General features: G+C 42.5%; 1 protein-coding gene across 1 annotated transcript in view; it reads left to right on the forward strand.

Moving 5' to 3' along the window:
* Nucleotides 1-646: 646 nt before the first annotated feature.
* Nucleotides 647-20,311, forward strand: part of EDEM1 (ER degradation enhancing alpha-mannosidase like protein 1) — a 30,576-nt gene continuing 10,911 nt past the window's right edge. The window contains exons 1-7 of the mRNA XM_037800787.1: nt 647-1,377; nt 7,453-7,525; nt 10,304-10,407; nt 11,614-11,785; nt 12,821-13,004; nt 15,194-15,368; nt 17,005-17,125. Coding sequence (XP_037656715.1) covers nt 881-1,377; nt 7,453-7,525; nt 10,304-10,407; nt 11,614-11,785; nt 12,821-13,004; nt 15,194-15,368; nt 17,005-17,125 — 1,326 coding nt within the window. The 5' untranslated portion in view covers nt 647-880. The remainder of the gene's footprint in view (nt 1,378-7,452; nt 7,526-10,303; nt 10,408-11,613; nt 11,786-12,820; nt 13,005-15,193; nt 15,369-17,004; nt 17,126-20,311) is intronic.

Raw genomic sequence — 20,311 nt, forward strand, 5'->3', positions numbered from 1 at the left:
CAAAAGTAATGTAACCTAACTCAGTGTTCCCTGAAATTGCCAGATTCTAAGACTCGCCCAAGAGCACTTGTTATACACATACTCGTGACCTTCTATCGGAGATATTAGTTGGACAGATCTGGTATGCGATCTGGAGCTGTGAGTGAGTCTTACAAGTTAGGGTGTTCTAATGAAAAGTGCAGAGTTCAAGATACCGCTGGGGGCAGTCCCAACCCCACCATAAATATACACTCGAGTTTAAAACCCTGCCTTTGCCGGGGGAAGTAGCTCCTTTTATACAGCAACGTGCCTTTCCTTCCTCTTTGTGTTACCTGTTATCCAATCCCACCCCCACCCCCCAACCTGGCCCCGGAGTGGCTTTCTCTCGCCCCAGCTCGGCCAGAGATAGGTCTACCAGAGGACACCCTCTCCCCAAAGCGCGGCCGCTCTCGAAACACGTCTCCGTCCGGCGTCCGGCGGCGCCCCCGTGACACGTTCCCATTGGCCAGAAGTTCTCTAGCCCGGAGCCCGAGCGGCCCCTACTCGCCACGCCAGCCCATCCGCACTCCGGACCGCCCAGTGGGCGGGACCCGGCCCGGGGGCGGGGCTCGGCGGCGCGGCGCCCGCCTGGGCGGCCTATGGCGCGGGAGGGAGTTCCCGTCCGCGCCCTGCGAGGCCGGACCGGGCCGGGCCAATCCCGGGCGACCGGGCGGGCGAACGCTGGGCCCGGCCGGCCGTGCCCCTGGGGCTGGGGGTGGGGGACAATGGCCCAGTTCCTGGTGCGTCACAGGGGAGTTCCTTAAACGGGAAGTGAGCGGAGCTACGGGGCGGGAGTGAGGTGCGGTGGTCGGCGGGGGAGTGCCCCGCATTTTAAAATAATGCCCGCGGTGTCCGTGCGACCATGCAATGGCGAGCGCTCGTCCTCGGGCTGGTGCTCCTCCGACTCGGCCTCCATGGAGTGCTATGGCTGGTCTTCGGGCTGGGGCCCAGCATGGGCTTCTACCAGCGCTTCCCTCTCAGCTTCGGCTTCCAACGCCTGAGGGGCCCCGACGAACCCGCGCCGCCCGCCGCGGGGCCCGGGGGGCCGTCGGGGCCGTCGTGGCTGCAGCCTCCGGTGCCCGGGGCGGCGGCCGGGGGTCGCCGGGCTCCGCGGCGGCCGGGGCCGGGCGTATGCGGCCCAGCCCACTGGGGCTACGTGCTGGGCGGCCGGGGCTGCGGCCGGGACGAGTACGAGAAGCGCTACAGCAGCGCCTTCCCGCCCCAGCTGCGCGCCCAGATGCGTGACCTGGCGCGGGGCATGTTCGCCTTCGGCTACGACAACTACATGGCGCACGCCTTCCCCCAGGACGAGCTCAACCCCATCCACTGCCGCGGCCGGGGGCCGGACCGCGGGGACCCGTGAGTAGCTCGCGAGGGCCCGCCGCCCCGGGCCGCGCGCCGCACGCGCTTCCTTCAGTCCTCGGGCGGGCTGCAGCCATCTGTCCTCCGGGTCCCCCGAGGGATGCCAGGGCGTTTAGGGTCTTGAGGGCAGCGCCCGCCCGCTCCTCGCAGGGGCTGACCCCATTTTACGTACCCTCTGGGCCTGGAAGTGCGGAGGTGGCCTGGTGACTGTCGTCATTCGTGATTCTCTAGGAATCTCTCAACTACAGGACAACTGTCCAGCCCAGCCTCCATTACGGATAGGGAAACTGAGGCCTAGAGATGGAAGGGACCGTGGCAGTACCAAAGGGTGGTTTGTGGGAGCTTTCAGATAAGCATATGGTCTAAGGAGATGCTTATGCTTGCCTTGTAACGCAGTTTAAACAAGCCCTTCTAATCAGGTTGCCACACCCAGGTCTTTTTTCTGTATCAAAATTCTGGAGTTGGCTCAGGGAAAGGGTATCTCCAAAGCCATACACTGAGTTTGAGGCAGAGCGGGACTGCAGCCTTTATTTTTCATCACAGGGACGACTTTGCCAGAGGATGGTTAGGTGGGAGAGGGGTTGGGTATCTGGCCCAGATTTGGGGCCCTGATACACGGTGAGTGTCCATGGTTGCTAAATTGACTGCCAACGTCACTGCCCTGTAATGTCCGTCTCCTGAATTCTCCCACCTGGTGGCAGGGCTGTTAGGGAAGGCCTGTCAGTCTTTCCTTGCCACCAGCCTTGTTTGTCAGGGTATGAGCTTCTAGGGACAGCGCTGTTGGCCTCAAAGTCCAAGAGGGCAGCTCACCCAGTTAAGGGCCTCCCAGCTGAAGGGAACCTGCCACCTCCCTGTTCAGCCTGAGGTGGGAGTGGAGGCTTGCTCAGTGTCTTGGCATTATACCCCATGGGTGTCTTTGGACATTTGGGGCATACATTTTCCTTCACCTTTGGTGAAAAGCAGTGCAGTCCAACCCTTATTTCTGTAAAGGAAGTCCATATGCTAAAGGATCTTGAAGAGGTTGTTAAATGGTTTCACTCTCCAAAATTCATCTCTTAAATTGCAGTTGGAGAGCATGATTTTTAACCATGCAAGGGCAGATCCCAGGATTGGATTTTCCGAGGAGTGGGCCTTTCCAAAACTGTAGGAAATGAGTTATTTTTCTTGCTTAACCGTATCAGGCTTCATACATATAAATGTATTTCTTATCTCAATTATTTTGGAGTTGAAATTTTATTTAATTTTGAAAAAAGTACTGAGCCTTTTTTTCAAATTGGAGGAAATTGATGAGTTGTTTGTCTCACTTGACTATACCTATAAATGCATTTTCTTTTTAACTCAAATTTTGGGGAAAAAAGAGCTAAAATCTCATTGGACAGTTATTTTTAATTTATCTTTCTTCTGTCGCTAATGCCCACGTGCCTACACATTTTTTACATAGTTACAAGCAGAGTGTGTACATGTACATATTTTGGATATTAATTTTTTTTCTTATTGGTACTCATGGTTTTATAAGAAGGGACACTTTCAGTAAGTGCCCTTGTTCTTTTGCAAAAAGACCTCTTTCTCAGATTTCCTTTTATGGGGTGAACCTACAGAGAATAGTGCCACGGTGAATTGTGATAGCACTTTGAATTGGGAATACGGTGGTGTGGAGACTGAGTTGATGACATTTTAATGTTTCCTTAATTGATCCTTAAAAACCCTCTGGAGAAGTGGAGGCCTTCTCCAGCAAGGTGAGGTGGTGGTTTATTTAACTTTGTGGTCCCAGGGCAGTCATGCGTGGATTAGGTCTTTTATTTCAGGATGAAATCTGTCGAGGGAATGTTTCGGTTTGGATTTAGTGACAGTCCATGGTTTAAGCTAAGGTCAAGTTGCTTTTAGGAAGATGTGTGTTGCTGTTGAAAAGATTGGTAATGTTAGGACAGTGTTAGAAATATTGGGGAGAGGGGGTGTTTGGGAAAGGTTTTGCCCACAAATCAATAAGCCAGTTGCTTGGTAAATCTGTGTGTCTTTGAGGAGGTGTAAGAGCATAAGAGGTCTGGGGTTATGGTGGGCTTGCGTAGACTCTCACATACAGTGGAAAGGTTAATTTTTCACTCCCCTTCCTTTAACTTAGTTCCTCTCTGGCTTTGGTAATTTTGAGGAAAGTTTAGAATCAGAGTTTTGGCATTTTGGCTCTGAAACAATAGAACACTTTTACATCACCAAAATAAATAGTGTCTGATAAAAATATTCCACATTTTTTGTCAAATAATATTTTAGTAGTTGTTGTTAGAAGGCATTCTTATGATTTGTTTAAAAAGTAGTGAACTAGACATTATAATATATACACAAAGTACAAAAACAAAATATGGGCGCTAAACGTGTATATGTATATATATTTTTTTAGTCTCATTTGCTCAAGACTTACCTCTTGCCTGCCTTGTTTGATTTCGGTGGGGGAGGAGTTAACAAAGGAAAGAAAGCCGGAACACTTTAAAAATAGCAAATGTATCTGTCCAAGCTACAGATTACCATGATTGCTAGTTTCTCTTACATCCCAAATTTGGGTGGGGGGATCAAAATCAAAAGTTTCCTCAATAAGTTTGGATGTTACAGTGTTGCGATCTTATGATAGGTGACTATAATTCAGGCCTTGGACATATGACCCATTTTACTTTCTTCTCGACCATATGGCCATTAAAACAAAAAAAAGGAATCTCAAATTAGACCAGCAAATATTGGCCCCCAAGTGGCCTGATTCCAAGGCACCACTGCGTTAAGATGGCCTTCTCCACATTCTTTTTTCTAACTCACATCCTGTCCTCCTGCATGGCCCAACTCCAGTCTTTTTCCATGATGCCACTGACCTGTTAGAATGTGATTTTTCTTTTTGTTCCTTTACTTTAAGCTGCTGTTCCATATTTTAACATTGCTTGAGCTTTGAGTACTGCTATGGATTCCCCTTCGTTTTCCTTTGTCTTGTCTTTCCAGATGATCAATCCCTTGAACACAGGGACTGTTTCTTATGTTATCTCTGTGCCTACACAGCACCACGTAGATTTCTGAACAGCTTTATAGGTTAAGTATATGTTTTTGATTTTTGTTTTTTTTTAAACACGTATTTTTAATTTTGTTAGCTGCATAACCAAAAATTTTCCATCAAAGATCAGAGTTTTCTCCATCTTTTGTGTTTTGGGGGGTAATAGGAACCTTAAAAATTCACAACGGGGTGCCTGAACGGTCACACACAATGAATTTATTGGAGAGTTCATTTCTGGACCATTGTGTTTTAGTCATCCAGCTGGTTCCATGGAAAGACACGCACCTTTAAGCCTAATTTTGTATAGGAAGATTGCATTCTTAGCTCGAGTCACTTAAAAGGTCAGCCTGGACATGGGTCAAGAATCCCTTGCATGCTGGGATGGCATAAGTGGAGTTACTATTGCTTTGTGCAGTTAGGCCAGGAGGGTTTTAAGGACTAGGTTGTTTCTTTCATTCCCCTCCCCTTTTTTCTTTTTCTTCTTCTTTTTCTTGTTTTTTGTTTTTTTTTTGTTTTCTTCAAAATTTTGACACATTTTAAAAGTGTGCAGCAATTATTTGGCAGAAAAAGATTAAAAGGTTCTAATGAACACACTAGGTTCATTAAGTGGATTTGTCTGACTAGAGTGGAGAGAAGGAACCACCATAGTCACGGCAAATACATTTTTTCACCATGACAACTTTGATCAGTTGTTAGTGACTGCTTGTTCATTGTATCCAGAAGAATTCCAAACTAGGCCCATTTTGATTATAGACTAAAAGGAAAAGCACTGTAAAACTCTGGAAGGGGAGCAGTGAACTAAATATAAAAAGCCTTCCATGGAGATTCAGTATTCGTAATCCTTTGTTAAATTTCATCTTATCTGTTGCTATACTGTAGCCTTCCTCTAGTTTAATCACTTTCCCAATCTTCAGGGATGTTTAGTCAGTGACTACCCTAACTTGTTTATGTTGAGAAGGGGTCTCGAAAGCTATCACCTTTTTGTATGTATATTTTATATTTCACAGTAAGGAAATAACTGAAACTATGGTACTGTAACTCATAACAACTTTGGAAATTTTCTGTATAACTACTTGTTAAATCATTCTTTGAAAGCTATTACCTTTTGTTATATATGTTATATTTCACAATAAGGAAATAATTGAAACTGTGGGACTGTAACCTATAATATTTTTTGAAATTTGCTAACTACTTTTTAATTTGCATGTGGAAAGTTATCACATCTATGTGTGTGTGTGTGTGTGTGTGTGTATATATATATATATATATATATATATTCTACAATAAAAAAAATTTTTTTAGAAAGTGGGAAAAAAAAAAGCCTTCCATGGGCCTGTGCAGGTGGCGAGAGTGACACATCACGTGTTTACCAGATCAGGTGGTTGGCTTACCTGGATGCTAAATGACAAGAGGACCATTTTCTGATGAGGTGGATTGTTGGAAGCCACTCTTTGTTTCTGAGCAGCAGAGTGAAGTAATCCAATGCTTAAGCCCAGCAGAGTGGTCTTGAGTTGACCCACTCCAGCCTGAGGACCTTCCTGTATATTTTGACCTCCTCTCCTAAAATTCAACGTTAACTGTATCCTTTCTGCCCGACCCTGCTCTCATCTTTGCAAAGAATTGAGTAATAAAAGTAGATGCAGTTTTCAGCCATACAGTTTGTTGGCTTGGTGGTGCATGAGAGACTAAGAGTTCCTAGATTGCCCCTCTATATAACTTATTTTAAAAATATATCTAAAAGTTTGCTTTAAATTCTTTGTCCTAGATTAAATGGCATAACATAGCATAACACAAGGTACCTGGAAGGTTCAACTGAGATGTGGTCTGAAGTGTTGAAGCTTCTTATGCCTGCCTCATGTAAGGCTATACCACTGCAGCTAAGTGGCTGTTTCGGAGAGCACAGCAAAGCCATCAAAAGCACGGCACACGCTGCCACCAGAAGCTTGCCTTCTCTGGGAAGTGAGGCAAGGACCATCAGGGGCATCCAGGGAGCAGACAAAGTGCTCAGGGGATGTGATGGAAGATGTCAGAATATCAAAGAATTGGCTGCTGAAAATAGAATTGGGGCCTTTTCACTTTGGTCTTCAATAAATGTAAACTTTAGACAGTTGTCTCATTTTTTCATTAACTGTCGTCTTTTCCAAGCTCCTGCGATTACATTCTGGATTTGTGGGAACGAGACAGGAATAAATGAATGCCACAGAATTTCTTAGGCCGTACTTGCTTAATTTCACTGTATCTCCTTTCCTGCCCTTCCCAGATGCATTCATTTTTGTTGTTGTTTTTAGTGTTGCAAAAAAAATGTCAGAGTGACTGAGGTGCTTTACCCTCATTGTAGTCCTGAAGTTGGTTTCTTGAGATTGTTTTGGAACCGAAAATTGCTGTTGATCATGGAAGTGGCAGGAGGTGTGTGGCAGAAATATTTATGCAGCTCCAGTTAAGAGAAGGGAGAAGGGCCCTAAGTCCTGTCTTGCTTCATGTTTAAAAACAATATGAAATGGTGGGAATTCTTTAGATGAGATATTAGTGAAGAAATGGTATAAAGAAGTTAATTTGTCCTTCAAACCAATTGACAGTTGTGCAGTGTTCAGACTGTATCTGAAGGCATGTGCTGCTTGTTGTGTGTAACCTGCCAGCAAGTTTAATTTCTGTGTTAACATTTTAAGGTTGGTCAGACATCAGCGTGTCTCATTTTAGGTCCTAATTGCAAAATCAGAGCTTTTTGAACATGAGCAGGATCAAAGGGATCATGTATGGTGGTAAAACTGTATCTCAGGGGACAAATGGTTGTTATATATGGTCTCCTGCCTTTCCACTACAGCATGAGAGTGTCTGCAGTTCCTTTACTCAGTCTTGCTCACAGGCAGTGTAGAACCTGTCACTTTAGAGATAGAAAGAACTTTACCATGTTGATTCACCCATCATCAGTCCCGGAATAAATAAGAGTTGTTGGCAATTTTAGTTTCTGATGCATGTTTAGTTTTGTCTTTTTGTTTCTTTTTAAAACAAACCACCTGTGTTTACTTTTAATTTTATTTCTTTTCCAGTTCAAATTTGAACATCAACGATGTCCTAGGAAACTATTCATTGACTCTTGTTGATGTGTTGGATACACTTGCAGTAAGTGTTGATTTTTATTGTTTTTTATTATTAAGAAAAGATATTTTGAAGTTGATTACTCCCTAGTTTCCCTCCAGGAATGCAAATTCCAGAGAACTTGCTGCTCAAAATGTTTGATATCTTTTATTGAATGACCTTAATGGGGAGAGCAAGAAAAGCATTGGAGGTTAAATAAGGGGAGATGTGATTCCCTTAAACCAGTGGAGAAGAAATTTTTATTGTTTTTACTGAACATATGTTTCTCCCAGTTTCCTGCTGTTTTGTTCCCTAAAGGGATCTGTAGAGACTTCCATTAATGTTTCCGGTTTCCGTAGTTAAGATTTCAGGAGTCATAGATGGAAGATCTCAGGGTTACAGGGTGCCCTGAAATATCATCTAGTAACTAATTCCCAAGAGCGAGTGGGAGCTCTGGTGCCAGCCCATGTGCGGGGAGCTCCTCACAAACACTACTCTTTTATTTGCTACATCTTGTTTTGAGGACACTGCCCATTCAAACTTGGGCTGCCAACCCAGGTGCTGCCTTTACCTCCTCGTCTCGTGGTTTCCCTCAGTGACTCTGGGGAACTGGAGGGAGACACTTTGAAAGCAGTAAAGCACTACAGAAATGTTACTTACTGTGAGGACATGCCTGTTAGCTCCATCTCCTTCATGACATTTTGCTGTTTCCAAGGGACTGCCATCATTGTTTTTAGAACTTCTTAGATATGTTGGTGGTACAACTGTCTGGTATCTTGCTAATAGTAGAATCACTAACTTGGAAAGAGCTTCAGAGATCAATCCACGTCCTCATTTTATAAATAAGTCACAGAAATGGGACGAGACCCTTGGTCTAATAGGAAATCCAGGTTCCTGGATTTCTCGACCAGACGGTAGTTGTGAAACATTTCAGTTTCCCAGTATCTTCTGACTTATTGCTACTTCCCTTCCATTATCCACCATCACTGATGAAAATGTACCCGGACAAGTATGTTCAGTATAATTAAAGTTCTTCAGGGGATCAGAGGCTGACTCAGCCTACAGGTGTGTTTAAAAAAAGCCCTAAGACTCATAGAAGGCCCTTCACCTCTTCTCCCTGAGCTCTCCTTTTTTGTCCCATTGTGTCTTTTTATCCCCTTTTCATGCTTCTTCAGTTTGGAGACTCTATCTCTATTATTCACTGCATTCTCCTCTGTACTAGCTCAGTGTCTGGTACATGGTAGGAGTGCAAATATTTATTGAAAGCATGAATTTCCACTAATTTAGCATTTCCCAAGAGGTTCCATGAGCATTTTCCCTGAAAGAAGAGCTTTGCTCCCAAATATACTTGAGAAATCCTGTATGTCTGTTCCACCTTTGGAGAGCCATAATACACATCAGCATTTTAAAGATTCTGAGAAGTCCTGCAGTAAAGAAACCATTTAACTCTGTCCAATCCAGTTTTTCCCAAAACTGACTGAATGAATTTCTTATTCTTAGCCTGGTTATCTAGGGTCCTGCAGCCATCTGATTAAAATGGTTAATTACAATATGTAAGTGAGAGTTGCTGGCTTCCTTTACGATCCTCCAGTTGATCTGAGATCATATCAGCACCTGCAGCTGCTGGCAGATACTGTTACTGGTGAACATTGTATAAGGAAACAAACCCATCTCTGGTTTTCAGTGTAGCATATCCGGCCTTTGATGTGTTAGCAGCGCTTTAGGCTTATTTTTTCAGGTGTTACTTATGTTGTTGAGGTTTTCCTTTTCTTCTGCTAACATCTTAAAACAGGCTTTAAGAAATGTGTTGTGGAAATACTCATTAACATAGCAGTCCTCTCTGACCACTGGATGCAACTTGGAGCATTATTGCATAATCTTAAAAAAAGAACTGAAAGCCATAAAAGAATAGTCTGTACTTGTTTCTGCATGTTACGGCAAAATAACAGTGAGAAAAAAAATAAGATGCCGCAGACAAATAAATATTAGGAAACAAGACTTGAAATAAGTCATGTCTGAATGAAATTATGTGGGTTTTTTTTTTCTTCATGTCCTTATGATGTCATTGGAGTTCCAAGATTGTCATAAAATTTTGAATAGAAAAAGATCATTTCAGTTCAAGTTTTATGCCCAATTTGTACTTTCATATAGGAGAGTGTAATGTGTGTGTGACATCATAATTGACACACCTAAAATGGGAAGCACAGTTCTAGATCGCTCTTTAAAAAGGACTTACGACTGATTATTTGTATATTTTGTTTTCACTGTCATGGGCTCTTTAGGCTATGCTCGAATAGCTTTATGCTATTCCTCAGTATCCAGACATCTGGATAACAAGCAACAAATTCAGCCAGCTTTGCAGATGTTTTTTGGCTCCCTGGGAGCCAGGCACCCAAGCTGTCGAATTATGTCCAGAGCAGAGGGCAAGTTATTGCTCTGTTTCTTCCATTTTTGCTTTTATTTTTACCCATTCCAGAAGTTTTAGGAACTGGAATGCCTTGCATATTAAGTAAGGTCAGAGTGAAGTTTTGAGGGAGAGTGGAGTGGAAAGATGAGGCATGTCAGTGATTTTATGAGGAATTGTTCTCACTGCATTGTCATTTGGACACATGATTCTTCTGTTGAATCAGTTGGAGGAAACAGACTTGCCATCTGTCACAGAATATATTCTAAGAAATAACTGTTTTTTTCTACCTTTTGTACATTGACTCCCATGGGTAGCAAAACCACCTACAGACTTTCAGATGAAGGGGCTTGGTTGCTGATGTCATTTAGCCTCAGTTTCACTTCAGGCTGTAATGGTTTGTGTTCCTCTTTTTAAAGATAATGGGAAATTCGTCTGAGTTCCAGAAAGCAGTCAAGTTAGTGATCAGCACAGTTTCATTTGACAAAGATTCTACCGTCCAAGTCTTTGAGGCCACAATAAGGTAAAAGAGCACACTGAATGGATTGAAGACTTCTTTTTGTGTGTATAAGAGAAAAATAAGGGTCATAAGAACGCACATAGACCTTGTGCAGTGTCCATTTTTCATTTTCATTTTCTTATCAGAACTGGCACAAGTGACATTTCAAAGTAATTATGTTTCAGAATGAACTAAAAGATGCTTTAATTGGGGTGTAAGATAGTTGTGTATTTAATGCAGATTTATATGGTTTCTGTTTTTATCTGATGTCATTTCCTTCCTTCACTGTGTCCTGAGAAAGTCCCTACATATTTTTTAAGGAAATCAGAGTTTACCACCTCACCTACCACCCACAGAAATCCACTGTTTCACATTTCAGTGTACTTCCTTCTTATGTGTGTCTCTCAGTAGTGTGTCTCTCGTTTATTTTTAATGGTTTAGGGTCATGCTCTAATCACAGTTTTGCACCTTTTTTAGCTGAATGTTTTGCGACTGTTTTCCAGTTTCACTTTTTGAAAATAGTATTAACTACATAACATTCTAGCTTAAAGACGAAGTATTTATTTAAAATAAAGTTATAAATATATTTGTTCTAAAAAATGTCACAATCAACTTCCAATCATTGGAGTGGGACAGGAGTTCATGGTTACAGGGACATAGCTCCAAGCTGGTAGTCTCCAACCTCTGTTTAGTTCATTTTGTCCTCATTTTCTTCTCCACCTTCTCCTCTTCCTTAAGTTACCTCTTTACCAGAGGCTGGAGAAGTTCATCAATTGCTTGGTAATTAAAACTACAAAAGTTATTTATGGAATTTAGTATTTGTTGCCTTGCCTTTTTCTCTTTCTTATCTGGTTGCGTTTGTCCCCCACATGAGATAAATCAAGAATGATTTAATAACACTAATAGATAATATTCTGAGAACAATTATTATAATCCCTTTGGATAAAATGGTAAAGATTATCAAATATAAGTTGTTTTAAGTGGGATTATTCTTGGTAGCCTTGGATGAATGGGTCCCTTTGTCCCTTTCAGTAATGTGGTTAACTAAGAATTGATCATTTATTATCAGTGCTGGAAAGGACTTCAAGAGGCCATCAAATCAAGTACCTCTGTCTCCAGGCAGTTCTGAGTCCATCAGGGATTAGAGGCATCTTCTGTCATTCTTAATTAGATTGTATGCATTTACAACAACACGATTTTTTTTGTTCTTGTTGTTCTTCCTGTCAATAGAGTCCTGGGAAGCCTCCTTTCTGCCCACAGAATAATAACTGACTCCAAGCAGCCCTTTGGTGACATGACAGTCAAGGATTATGATAATGAATTATTGCACATGGCTCATGACCTGGCTGTGCGACTCCTCCCCGCCTTTGAAAACACCAAGACAGGCATCCCCTATCCTAGGGTAGGTAGACTGGCCTGGCACTTGGTATTGGATGATTTGCCCTCCTCCTGAATTAAAACTCTTTGTTTATTCATTTATTTAGGGGAGGGAGTGGGGCTGAGCCGGGAGAGGAACATGGTGTCCTAGGGAGCATGTGGCCCTAAATAGGATGTGGATGTTTTTAATCCATTCAGTATGTGCTGAGGGCCTGGGCTGTGCAAGGCATACAGTCACTGGTCAGACCGAATCCTTCCCTTGAGGCACTCAGGTTCCTGTGCTCTGTCTCCTGAAGTCCTTTTGTGTGTGTGTTTCATATCCCCAGCTACGAAATGGTGTGGGGGATTTATCTTCAATTCTGACTTAGTTATATTTCCCCCAAAACCCTCCACATGCATATTATAGAAGCTCAGTGAACGTTCTTTGGAATGTTCCACATGGTTCTTTCAAATAAAACCTGCACTGCCTGGCAAGTTAACTGCTGATTTAAACCCAAGATCTGGAATGAGATTGTATCCTGTGACATCTCATTTGCTGAGCCCAGAACTCCTCAGGGAATTGAGTCAGCCTTTTAGGCAACCAGTGGGGAATTGCCAGATCACAGAGCCTCCGTGATGACACAGTGTGTCATGTTCTGGTTGTGCCTCTGTCTCTCTCCCAGTTTGAATTTGTTTACTTTCACTCAGCAGGAGTGAGTTCGTAGTTCACCTAAAATGTACACATGATTCTCTAACTTGTTTCTAACCCTAAAGTCTGGTGCTTGTATGACCATGAAAAGAACATTCTGGAAAAAGGTGGTCCCATGAATAGTATGATAACCATTTCCCTAAGACTCTTTAACTTACTAATAAGACAAGGCTCTGGTGTTCTCATTCTCTTGTTTGTGTGTTTTAAGTTTAACTCCCATATTCATGTCAGCTGTAAAGCAGGAGGCAGTGAGCTGACTCATTCTGCACGAGGCTTGGTTTATTAGTCGAGGGTCGTAGCTGTGAACTGCCTTTCCGGCCCTGTGGGTTTCTTGAGTTTTGCCATGAAGCCTTTGTCTCTTCCTGTCCCCAGGTGAATCTAAAGACAGGCGTCCCTCCTGACACCAATAATGAGACGTGCACGGCAGGCGCTGGTTCCCTTCTGGTGGAGTTTGGGATTCTGAGCCGACTGCTGGGGGACTCCACATTTGAGTGGGTGGCCAGACGAGCAGTGAAAGCCCTCTGGAACCTCCGGAGCAATGACACCGGATTATTAGGTGTGGCGACACCTTCTCACGCAGCTGAGACTGTATACCGTTTAGTCCCCTTACCTTTCTTCTCCTCTGGGGCTCTCCCTTCTCTCTCCTCCTTTTTTGTATCACTGAACCTGAAAATTGACAACTTGGAAAGAATAGCCCTCAGTGTCTTCCATATCCAGTTTCTTTACGTGACCTTTTGCTTAGAGTGAGGCTGTTAAGATTTGATGGGAGAGAATAATGCTTTTGCTGTTTGAGATCTCCCTTCTGATTTGGACCCATTGGCATATTCCATTTAAAAATAATTGTTAATGGAAATGCTATAAAAAGAACTGCCTCTGAGGCAGATTTTTATTGCTCCAATAGAGGGATCTAAATATAGGAATTAGAGTTACTAGTAGATTGGCATTCGCCATTTAGAAAAACCTGGGTATATGGTAGATTTAAAGTCCAGATTAAACATATTTTGTGTGTCTTTTTCCCCCTTTGAGTTCATTTGGTCAAGATGTTAAAAACATTGTGGGAAATTTCAGAAGTGTGAAAGTAGAGAGAAAGTGTAATGAATAATGAACTGCTATGTACTCATTGCTCCTCTTCAATAATTATCAGTAGTTTGCCCCTCAAGATATTTTAAAATGGATTTTTACCTAATTTGTCTTATTTCAAGAACTACTTTCTTTTTGGCATTAGGAAGTAACTTGGTTGTGTCAGAGCTCCAGAGGGTCATTGCAAAAGCCCTGGTTTTTTTTTTTTTTTTTTTTTTTTTTTTTATCATCATTTTATTGAGATATATTCACATACCACGCAGTCATACAAAACAAATTGTACTTTCGATTGTTTACAGTACCATTACATAGTTGTACATTCATCACCTAAATCAATCCCTGACACCTTCATTAGCACACACACAAAAATAACAAGAATAATAATTAGAGTGAAAAAGAGCAATTGAAGTAAAAAAGAACACTGGGTACCTTTGTCTGTTTGTTTGCTTCCCCTACTTTTCTACACATCCATCCATAAACTAGACAAAGTGGAGTTTGGTCCTTATGGCATTTCCAATCCCACTGTCACCCCTCATAAGCTACATTTTTATACAACTGTCTTCGAGATTCATGGGTTCTGGGTTGTAGTTTAATAGTTTCAGGTATCCACCACCAGCTACCCCAATTCTTTAGAACCTAAAAAAGGTTGTCTAAAGTGTGCGTAAGAGTGTCCACCAGAGTGATCTCTCGGCTCGTTTTGGAATCTCTCTGCCACTGAAGCTTATTTCATTTCCTTTCACATCCCCCTTTTGGTCAAGAAGATGTTCTCCATCCCACGATGCCGGGTCTACATTCCTCCCCGGGAGTCATATTCCACGTTGCCAGGGAGATTCACTTCCCTGGGTGTCTGATCCCACGTAGGGGGGAGGGCAGTGATTTCACCTTTCAAGTTAAAAGCCCTGGTTTTTAAAAGTGATTTTTGATTATTCTTTAGTTTCTAAAACTTACTTACAAATTTGTTTTATTGAACAACATTAGTAGCAATTAAAAAAATCACCCACTGTCCCATCACCCCAAATAGTCAGCTTTTTACTTTTCCATAGTCCCTTCACCCTATGCACGTACAACTTTTATGTATTTTCAAATTGTAATATGAAGAAATATTTTTGTTCTGCCTTACATTTGACAGGTCATTCAAGTGTTTCCAAGTTGTTAACTTGTTCTCATGGTTATATCTTTCAAATTACATGATAATCCAGTTACTATTCTGATGCCATACACTTGGATTAGTTCTGTTTTTCTTCCATTTTATAGATAATTCTATGGTGAAAAACATACTAGTTTCTCTTTTTAAAAACATTTTTCCTTAGAATAGTTATCCAAGAATGGCAGTATTGGATCCAAGGCTGTGAACACTCTTTTGGCTTTTGAAATGCATTGTCAATCTGGAAAAACTAAATGACAAACCTTTTTTTTTTTCTTCTCATTAAATGTTTGTCCCCATTTTGGGGTTGGTGGTTAAACACTATGTAACCAGAAAGATCTCCAGGCTGTCCATGCTGTTTACACGGCTAGTAAAAGCCTTAGGGCTGGGCCAAGTGTTCACAACTTCCCTGCCGAGGATAGAGGTGCCGAGGAGCAGTGGGGTGGGAGTAGAAGGCTGGTGTCCCCATCCCCTGCCCCTCCAGTGGAAATGGGAACTGAAGCACCCTGTTTGTTTTGTAGGCAATGTTGTGAACATTCAGACGGGCCATTGGGTTGGAAAGCAGAGTGGCTTGGGTGCTGGCCTGGACTCCTTCTATGAGTACCTCTTAAAATCTTACATTCTCTTTGGAGAAAAAGAAGACCTAGAAATGTTTAATGCTGCATATCGGAGTATTCAGAACTACTTAAGAAGAGGGTATGTCTCCTTTAACATCTCTTATAATGCCTTCTAAAGCAAATAGAATGCATTCCAAAAAGTTCGTACTTTTGCAACATAAGCTCACAGGGTCTGTGAATCTCTGCCATCTCACCACCCCCTCTCGTGGCACTGTGTGTTAGTCATTTGGGGGTGAAGGGATGTATTAGCTATCTATTGCTGCATAACCAACTGCCCCAACGTAGTGGCGTGGGACCATAAACATTATCTCACACAGTTTCTGAAGAACAGGAGCCAACTCAGCTGGGTGGTTCTGTCCCAGGGTCTTCATAAAGTTGTGTTCGAGCTGCAGCTGTCTCAAGGCTCACATGGTGCTGGAGGATCCACTTCCAGGCTCGCTCTCCTGGCTCTTGGCTATTGGCCGCTGGTCTTGGTTTCTTGCCACATGGGCCCCTTTGTAGGCGACTTATAGCAGGTGGCTTCTTCCAGAGCAAGTGATGTGTGAAAGAAAGAGATAACTGAAGTGGAAGCCACCGTGCCTTTCATGACATAATCTCAGAATGATATACCAGCACTTCTGCTGTAGTCCCTTGGTCACACCGACCGCCTCTGCTGCAGTGTGGGTGGGTGGGGGACTCCCCACCTAAGGGTGTGAACACTGGGACAGATGCACAGGGTGTTGGGGGCCATCTTAGGGGCTGGCTCCCATGGTGGGTGGCAGCTCACTGTGTTTAAGTTTGCCAGTCATTGCAGATAACGCTGTTATGACTTCAGTTTTTTAGTTATTTAGTTCTTTTACTTTCCAAAGAGTTGTTAGGATTGGTCTTTATACCTGATGAAAGAAAGGATAGCTAGCACATTATTTCCCTCTGTGTTTTTAAAACCAAAATTATTTGCTATTACTTATTTATGTATTCAGAATGACAGGAGAGAGAGAGAGCCGTTCAAAGCTACAGTGGCTTCTACCCTGGTGTCACCTCTCTTCCCCAGGTCTACTTTATTTGCGTGCCTTTATATATTAATGGCCAATGCAAGTTATAGCTACTGAGTTTCTTGCTTGGTAGGATTTTCTTGGACGCATTTGCACATTAGCCATTGTAAGGACCACTTGTGCGAAAGCTGTGTTTGAGTAGGAATCCAGTCATATTTGCTTTTGAAAGTCCAAAACATAACAAAAAAACTGGCTGGTTATCCCATGTGGAGGATCTCATGAGAGTCTTGCTCTCATGAGACCCTCCACATCTGTGATGTAGGACCATTTAGAGAAGAGACTGTTTTTTCAACAGAGAAAACCAGGCTCTCTGGCCCCGGGTCCAACATAGATCCATGTGGCATACCATGCTCCATGATGTGGCACTGTTCTTAAACCTGAATGTGAACACGCTTTTTGCAAAATACATTGAAATCTTGATACACTAAAAAAGCTGAGTTTAGAACTTTTATTCTATGATAGATGTCACCTTATATTAGAGTTTAATGTAGACAGGTAGTAGCAGTCAGTTTACAAAAGTTTAAAGAAAGAGGAGGAAAAGTTAATGTTAATTCCATTTATTAAACTACCAGGGACTGCTTAGGGATAGGGGTAGATCAAGGTTTCTCGTTGCAATAGTCAGTCACTGGGTCTGTCTTGTTCTGTGATCTTCCCCTCACCTGAACGTGCTGCTTGGTTTTGTAGTCGGGAGGCCTGTAACGAGGGAGAAGGAGACCCCCCACTCTATGTCAATGTGAACATGTTCAGTGGACAGCTGATGAACACCTGGATTGACTCTCTGCAGGCCTTCTTCCCTGGACTGCAGGTATTTGGGGATCTTATTTGCTGAGAAAATTAGTGTTTTGGAGCAATAAGTCAGCTTCACATTTTGTCTGGAAGTAAACAGACTTAGAGTTTTTTGATTTTTTTTAATGCAATTTTTTTTGAGATATAATCACATAACATACAATCATTCAAAGTGTACAATCAGTTGTTCACAGTATCTTCATATAGTTGTGCTTTCATCACCACAATTAAACTTTGAACATTTTCATTACTCCAAAAATAAAATGAAAGTAGAAAAGAATATCCAAAGCATCCCGTTCCCCTCCTCCCCCATTATTCATTTACTTTTTGAAAAATACAGTTTAATTGAGATATATTTACACACCCTACAGTCATCCACAGTGTACAATCAGTTATTCACAGCACCATTATACAGTTGTACATTCATCACTAGAATCAATTTTTGAAATTTTTCCTTACTCCAAAATAAAAATAAAGGCGAAAATGAACACCTAAGTCTTTCCATCCCCTTCATACCACTCGGTACTTCATCTAATTTTTGTCCCCATTTTCCCACTCATGTGTCCATATGCTAGATAAAGGGAGTGCGAGCCACAAGGTTTTCACAGTCACACAGTCATACTATGCAATCTACATAGTTATACAATCGTCGTCAAGAATCTAGGTCACTGGATGACAGTTTGACAGCTTCAGGTATTTCCCTTTGGCCATTCCAACACACTAAAGACTAAAAGGTGATATCTACGTAGCACATAGGAATACCCTCCAGAGTGACCTCTCAACTCCATTTGAAATCTCTCAGCCACTGGAACCCTACTTTGCTTTATCTCTCTTCCCCTTTTTGGTCAAGAAGATCCGCTCAATCCCACAGTGCTGGGTCCAGGCTCATCTCCAGGAGTCATTTCCCACATTGCCAGGGTGATTCAGACTCCTGGGAGTCACGTCCCACGTAGGGGGGAGGGCAGTGAGTTCACCTGCCAAGTGGGCTTAGAGAGAGAGGGGGCCACATCTGAGCAACAAAGACGCTCTCTCAGGGGAGGGGAGGCTCCTAGGCACAATTATAAGTGGGCTTAGCCTCTCCCTTGCAGCAACTAGCCTCACAGGGGAAAGCCCCCAGATCGGGGCTCGGCCCACTAAATTGGCAGTCCTCATTGTTTGCAGGAAAATCAGCAATAGCCCAGCTGGGGAAGTCCAACACTTGCATATTTCTCCCCAGCTCCTCAGGGAGCCCTGCAAATACACTTATACTCTGCCCATATCACTCTGGGATGTGTCGGGATTTCACTCCAGTCTATACAAACTCACCAAATCCCACTTCCCATTCAGTGCTCCCTGCACCTATGGTGTACAAACAAACTGATCGTACAAGTTAGATTATCTAGTGAGCTACAGAAAATATAGATCCTGCACCAGAGAAACATCTCCCTTGGTCTCACATATAAATTGTAGTTTTGAAACCCAGAGTTAGAGTTTTTGGTTTCTAAATTTATTTAGGCAGACCAATAATTTCTATGTTCCTGTATCAGGAATTGGGATAACTATGCTTAGCAGGTGTAGAATTCTATAGAAAAAGATCAAAATTGTGTGGCGGACTATTTTTTTTTTAACCTTTTAGATAAATTAGTTTCTTTTTCAATTATACCAGCAAAAAGAAGTAAAATTACAGATAATATAATTCAGATTGATCTCCATATTGTTCAGTTGATTCAGAAGTCCAGTCAAGACAGCCTTTAAGCCATCGGGGTAATGAGTCCTCCAAACTCTTTCACCCCATTTGGGCCTCATTTAGCACCTGGGTAAGGCTCTGAGGAGGCCGTGGTGTTTATTACGAGCCCCAAGAGGAAAACAGCTCTACAATGAGACTGTGCCTGGCTGTGCCTTTGACTGGTACATACATTATTTCTGATCCTCAATAGCCCTGTGATGATAAGCCTATTTCTAGGTGAAGAAACTGGCTCAGAGAGGTGGTGGTCCACAGGCAGGGAGCTAAGAGCTGGTACAGCTGGGCTTCACACAACAGACCTCTCTTTGACTCCCACCTTGATTGGGTTGTGTTTTCAAAAACTTGCCTCATGAAATGAGTAGTTTCATGGAGTCTAGACTGTCCTGGGAGTCCAGGTTGTGTGATCACCAAAGTCATGCCTGCTTGGGCCTGAGCTGTCCTCTGCATAACTGCCAGAGCTAGTGAGCTAGTACGGCTAGTGCACTCTTGCAAAGCGGCCTGAGTGCAGATGGGCTGTGACTAAACTACCCTCTGCATCTTGAGGACTTAGTACAAAAAAAGGATGTGAAATGTCTCGCTAGTAATTATCATATTGATTCCATGTGAAATGGTAATACTTTAAATATATTGGGTTAAGAAAAATAAAATTAATTTCACTTTTTTTTCATGTGACTACTAGAAAATTTAAAATTACATCTGTGGTTCATAGTATAGCTCTATTGGATAGCTCTGGTTTAAACTTTGAAATTCTTTAAAAGAAAAAAACAAAAAGAAATTCTCTAACAGTCCAAGTGGTTTTTTTAAAGCAGCTTTATTGAGATAAATTCACATATCATATGTTCCCAAATGATTTTAACACTGAAATTGACCATGTCATTCCCCCAAATTTCCATTTCAAGGTTACCTGGTACAGCAGCTGTTCTCCCACAAAGTGGTGGGTTTCTTTTGTATAAACTTTATGGAAAGCCATATCTTGTAGGCTGATGAAACCTTTGAAGCAATACTTAGTCTCTTGGTAGTAGCTACAGTGTTTTCAGGAAGGTGGTAATTTACAGATCCCGTATACAGTCTTTACTTCTCCTGCAGCTGGGTTCCAGGTAGTGTGAAAGGGATTGGGAAACACTTTTTGTTTTGTTTTGTTTTTGGATACTGGAACATTCTCTAGTCCCTTCCAGAGATTAACAATAAAATTTGTCTCAGTTATTCTGTTTATGAAATTGAACAGAGCCATACCAACTCTCAGTGCAAAACCGTATTTGAAAAGTAATTGTGTGTGAATTTTGGATCATCTGCCTCTCAATCCTCTGTTCTTGGTTCATTAGTGTATTCACCCCTTGTATGCAGTTCACAGTTTTCTGGCCTTAAGATTTGGCATTGTTGGCCAGATAGGAGGACACCTCTTTGTCTGGGCCCTTTAGGGTTGGTTTTGCCTCCCACCATGTTTGTAGGGAAGAGGGAGGGAGAGCCCAGCACCTTTGTGTC

This window comes from Choloepus didactylus, chromosome 1 (assembly GCF_015220235.1).
Source record: "Choloepus didactylus isolate mChoDid1 chromosome 1, mChoDid1.pri, whole genome shotgun sequence".
NCBI classification, from domain to species: Eukaryota; Metazoa; Chordata; class Mammalia; order Pilosa; family Megalonychidae; genus Choloepus; species Choloepus didactylus.